This window comes from Bidens hawaiensis, unplaced genomic scaffold (genome assembly GCF_021521415.1).
Source record: "Bidens hawaiensis isolate Kalapana, Puna unplaced genomic scaffold, B.hawaiensis_p1.1 tig00024238_1, whole genome shotgun sequence".
Lineage (NCBI taxonomy): Eukaryota > Viridiplantae > Streptophyta > Magnoliopsida > Asterales > Asteraceae > Bidens > Bidens hawaiensis.
Window position 1 is genome coordinate 286909 of NW_027493812.1, and position 5437 is coordinate 292345.

The following is a 5437-nucleotide window of genomic DNA, read 5'->3' on the forward strand; positions in this document are numbered from 1 at the left end:
AAGAAACCCGAAAAATAAAAATTTTATTCTTAACAGTACTGTAGGCGAAGTTAAGGATAACTTCGCTTAAGTCTTAACTTCGCTGATTCTTAACTTCGCTCCCCTTTTTAAATTCGCCTGATTCGGCGAAGTTGTAGATAACTTCGCTTGAGATAAGCGAACTTGTGAAGTAGGCGAAGTTCTGGATAACTTCGCTTGAGATAAGCGAACTTGAGAGGTAGGCGAAGTTGTGGATAACTTCGTTTAACCTTATATCTTCGCCTAAACCCTACAAACAGTGACGACAACTTCGCCTGATGAACACGATGATTTTGCAGGTTTGATTTCTGGGTTTTTGCGAGGTATGTGAAGGTGTTATGGGTTGTTTTTGATGGTGGGAGGTGAGTAGGACGCAAAAACTCGGTAAACTCGTCCCGCGAATAATCAAACGGAACGATTTCTACACCCGCGTGATAATCCCAAACCACACAATCACGAGCAAAAGCTCTGATACCAATTGTAGGTTCCCAGCCGGATCTACACGGAATATCTCGTTCTACGTAGGTGCGGAATCCCTACGTAAGACGTTACGAGTGTAGAAGACGATATACGTTAACCCGATCGAACACACGTTACAATAAACAAAGACTCGTTGTATTGCAACTGGAAACACGTGATATCAATCACTGATTACAGGACTCGTCAACTCGATAAAATGATTAACTCGATCAACTTAAAACTGCCGTAACCTAGCTGATTATATAGGCGACAACTTTGCCTAGCATGTTCAGGCGAAGTTGTCCCTAACTTCGCTTGTTCCACAAGTTCGCCTATATCAAGCGAACTTGTGATAACTTCGCTTACATAAATAACACAAATCCAACTAACACGATTACAGACACTTGACACTGAACTACTGACATCATGCACCAACATTATGAGTAGTTGTGAGTTAAGGAGAGAGAAAATGTTATATGAGAATATTAAATTTGAGGTTTCACTGTTCATGCCGTATAATATTTTAATATTTTTTAAAAGTGAATGTGAGTGAAAGAAAGAGAAAAAATAATGATAAATGTATAAAAAGTATTATTTAATTAAACATAAGTGAGAAAATATAGTAATTTTTAGTATAATTATATGATATATATTGATATATGGTAGAGGATGGGCTGGGAACGCTCTAATATGATGCATGAACCTACAAAGACCTCCCTAATATTAATTTTCTTGGTAAACATTTTATTTAAATATTAAATTTTAATTTAATTTAAACGAGCTGGCTCGGCTCTAGCTGAAACTCAAATTTCAGCTCGTTAGAAATACGTAGGCTCGTTTAACTTCGAGCCTAGCCTGAGCCCAAGCATGATCTGGCTTGGCTCGATTCCTCTGTTAAGCATACATACAGAGGATAATGCACGCTCCATTCTAAAGATCAAAATGATCAGAGAACCACACAACCAAAAGCAAACTTAACTTAAAACAACAATTTTCATAACGAAAACAGGAAAACCATCCCAGTCCTGAACAACAAAGCATCACCTGAAAAGGCCCGAAAGCAGAGCCTCAAACTCACAACATCCTAAATCTACATTCGAAACAGGTACTTGAAACAAACAAACAGCAGAAACGTAAAAGTACTTGTGTGTGTATTTAGATATCGAGCAGTTGATAAGTTAAGGTGTATTCAGTGCATGCTCGGGCGAGGCGCACGCGGACGAACCGGGGTTTTAGAAGGGCTAACCCTGCAAGTTCATAAGATAATAAATCATGTTTTCCAAATTGAAAATTGAAAGTTTAAAATGGAAAAACAACAAATATAACTTACCTTATGGGCAATGATCCCAACACTGCACCACTACAGTTCAGTGCTGCAATGGCACTCTCGGCCTACAAAATTAATACCATTCCATAAATATAAAAAAAAAATAAAAGGTAACAGAATTAGCAATTATAACCACTAAATGAATACCAAAAGTTTAGAACTAATAGTTCACAAAAAAATGAGCAAGAATCATTGTTCATTATCACCAACCAAACGTTTAAAACAAAAAAAAAATAAAAATAAAAAAATTTGCATCTTGTGTGCTTTTGACTACTATGGTATTAAATAACCAGTAAAATCGATTACAAATGATGGTGTTGATGTGACGTGAACACCACATAGGCCTGTGAACGAACAGAATGTTCAGTGTACCGTTCATTAACCGTCTTGCAGGAATTTCGTTTATGTCCGTTTTTTAATAAACAATAAAACATGAACAGAAGTTCTTGTTTATTTAGTTAAAGAACGAACATGAACACATGTCTCATTATTTATGTCCGTTCATTTAAATCCGTTTATGTTCGTTACTTTACGTTTGTTTAAGTTGATTTGTTTACGTTCAATAATATATTCATTTAAATGTTTTATGCCCATTATAATTTAGTCTACTTTTAATAACTTTTTAGGCCCGATATTGTTGTTCACATTTACTTTTAATTGGTTTTAGCTCAATGTTTACACTGTTAACGAACAAACACAAACAAGAAACCCTGTTCGGTTAGTTGTTCGTGTTCGATTCAAGTTACACGAACGAACACAAACATGCTCTGTCCGCTTTCATTCGGGTAGTTGACAAGCCTAACATTCCATCAACATACGTAACCAATATTACCAGTCTAGAAATGATTTCTTCACATATTGAAATCCTTGTAATATGACAAAAATATTGATATAATTAATTTTGATTCACAAGTTAAACAAAGACAGTGCATGGATATGAAAAAACAAAACCAACTACTGATTTTATAAAATAATTACCATCACAAACTCCACAAAGGCGATACGAGTTGAATGATTATAGTCTCCTAGCAACCTCAAGCGGTAAACCTATAAAACAACAATTCAATAATAAACAAATAACAATCATAGTTGTTGATAGTGAATAGCGGTCAATAGCGACAAGCTACCTATAAGCTACGTAGCTAAATAACGGGCGCTATTTGATGTTTAGCGATAACATATTAGGAACTTTTTTAAATAAAATATTAGGGTTTATTCACAAATTTAGGTTTTTACGATTCAATTGGTGAAAATTGGTGCTGTTTGGTCAATTAAAATGCCTAAAAATTTGGTTTATAATATTAAAACGCAAAAAAAAAAAATTAATTGTCGTTATTTCACGCTAAACATCAGATAGCACTAGATCTTCGCTTCGCTACGCTATTAAATAAATAGTGCTCGCTATGAGCGCTATTAACAACTATCATCATCATCATCATCATCATCATCATCATCGTACTCAGTATATCCCACCAATAGCAATGCTATGGTAGGGTCTGAGGAGGGTAAGATGTAGACAGCCTTACCTAGGCTGCTTCCGGTGAGACCCCCGGCTCGATAGTAGTTTTGCATCAAGCCTTGGACATAAGGCACATAGCACTCAATCATCGGGACACCGGCTGATCGGTGCATGTGCCCTTGTCTTTCGGCTATCAACGCCACCACATGATGCCTGATTAACCTTCCGCCACTTTTAACGTTATTTTCACGAGATTAGTAAAATAACGTCAACATTAGTGCAATTTTACTTTTGCCCACCCGAGGGTTCACACATATATACATTATATGCGCGCACCGCAAGCAGGGCGTTATTAACAACTATGATAACAATTAATAATTAAGATACATAACCAACGAACCTCTCCACAAAATGATTCAAAAAACAGTTTCACATCCGCCTGCGTAATCTGCTTCAAACAATACAAAGATCACACACATTGACCAATAATAAATTAGCAATTAACATTCATAACAAAATAAAAAAAAAAAATCGTCTAAATTACCTTCTTATCAATGTTAGTACAATAGATAGTCCTTGCACACATTTCTCTTTCATCTTCCGACTATACACAAACAAACGCGGAAAATAAATGATTTAGCAAAACCATTAATCATAATTTGTAAAGATTCCATCACTAATGTTGCAAAGTAAGAGAATCTCACTCGGGGCAAAAAAGTCGGATTGACAGGTGCAATTGCGGTTTTTGAAGGAAGAACCCTAACGGGATAATACCCAAGCATAGTTCCAGCTAGACTTAGCGCGTTCCTTGCACCCTCTGCAGCCGCAATATACACACATGACGTAACAAAACACAAATTATACATATTTAATACTAACGGTTATATCAATATATCGCGTACCCTCGTCGGTGAACTCAATAAATGCAAAACGAAGAACGGAATTCGGGTCACCACATATACGACAATCCACAACCTAAATGCACCAATCAAAACAAAGGGTCGTAATAAATAATAATAACAAATCACTAACAAAAGAGTTTCCATAGAAACATAATTTTTATATATATTCACCTGTCCACAATTGATAAATAGGGTAGCAAGCTGTTCTTCGGTCACCTGCATCCACGCCAAAAAAGTAAAAAACTGTAACTACTGTACGTTACTCGTCACTATACACTAGCGATAGTTTACAACTTCCGTTATCAAAACTTTCGTACGACTGTTTACTCCGACTCTCTTAGCTACATTCTATGTTACCTTGATTTAGTTACTAAACTTTAACTAAGCATACCATACACACGAATATTTAGCTACATCACTTACAAGGAAACAATATCACTAAACACATACATAATAAAAGTCCAAGCTTTGGCAGTTAAAAGTATAACATAAATGAAGTTCACCTGCTGATCGATATCGGACACATGAACGGTCCTCCGAATAACATCTTCGCGTTGGGCCATGGTGGTCCGGTTATTCATCCGGCGCTTGGCGTGACCAAAGTTCCCCTTCTAGCACCCAAAACATACAAAGAAAATAATAATAATTCAAACATCTTTAAAGCATAATAAAATATCACAAATGATAAAAACATACTAATAAAGAAGAAAACTTGAACATACCCTTCTGGAATTAGGGCCAGAATTAGCATTCCCAAAAGGGTTTTGGTTTGGCTGCAGCATAAACTCATTAACACCAGCAGCAGGAGGAGGAGGATAAGCAAAGGGCGGTGGGTTAATATTAATAAAATTGTTAACGGTGAGTGAGGGTGGAACAAACTCTTCAGCCATGGGGTTCAATTTGGACAACATTTCAGCCAAATCCCTAATTTCTTGACTAAACCCTTGATCAGTAGTACCATCGCCGTTGGGTTTCCGATCAACGTCGGCTGATTCAACAAGAGTCATGCTGTGGGTTTAGGTTTAGGTGGTGGTGTTGTTGTGAGCTGTGAAATGAAAGAAAGATGTGACCTTTTATATATGTGTGAATGATGATGATGATGATGATGATATGAATTGGGTGTTTGGTGAGGAGATGAAATGAATTGAATTGAATTGATTGATGATTATTATTGATTATTGTTACCTGGTGGTGTTGTTGAAGCAAGGAGGCTAAAACTGGAGTGAGTATGAGATCATTGAATGAAGGAATTCAACTTTGAGATCGTCAGGA

At 36.4% G+C, this 5437-nt stretch overlaps 1 protein-coding gene across 2 annotated transcripts; it reads right to left on the minus strand.

Moving 5' to 3' along the window:
- Nucleotides 1–1424: 1424 nt before the first annotated feature.
- On the minus strand, nucleotides 1425–5202 carry LOC143568858 (polyadenylate-binding protein-interacting protein 11-like). 2 transcript variants are annotated; one of them, XM_077054905.1, is made up of 10 exons: nucleotides 4888–5202; nucleotides 4669–4773; nucleotides 4337–4381; nucleotides 4166–4238; nucleotides 3968–4080; nucleotides 3808–3867; nucleotides 3664–3711; nucleotides 2783–2851; nucleotides 1808–1869; nucleotides 1425–1724 (listed from the first exon to the last, which is right to left on the minus strand). In XM_077054905.1, the coding sequence occupies exons 1-10, from the start codon at nucleotides 5170–5172 to the stop codon at nucleotides 1667–1669; spliced, it is 918 nt and encodes a 305-aa protein (XP_076911020.1). In that variant the 5' UTR covers nucleotides 5173–5202; the 3' UTR covers nucleotides 1425–1666. The 2 variants fall into 2 exon arrangements, with proteins under 2 accessions (XP_076911020.1, XP_076911019.1); XM_077054904.1 differs by having other exon boundaries at nucleotides 1426–1724; nucleotides 4669–4776.
- Nucleotides 5203–5437: the final 235 nt, after the last annotated feature.

Excerpts from the sequence above, each read along its gene's own strand:
- LOC143568858 (XM_077054904.1), bottom strand. The coding sequence starts at position 5,172 with ATGACTCTTGTTGAATCAGCCGACGTTGATCGGAAACCCAACGGCGAT. Across the intron at positions 4,239-4,336 it reads TATTTATCAATTGTGGACAG|GTTGTGGATTGTCGTATATG; the intron begins GTGAATATATAT and ends TGGTGCATTTAG. Across the intron at positions 1,870-2,782 it reads CCTTTGTGGAGTTTGTGATG|GCCGAGAGTGCCATTGCAGC; the intron begins GTAATTATTTTA and ends TTAATTTTGTAG.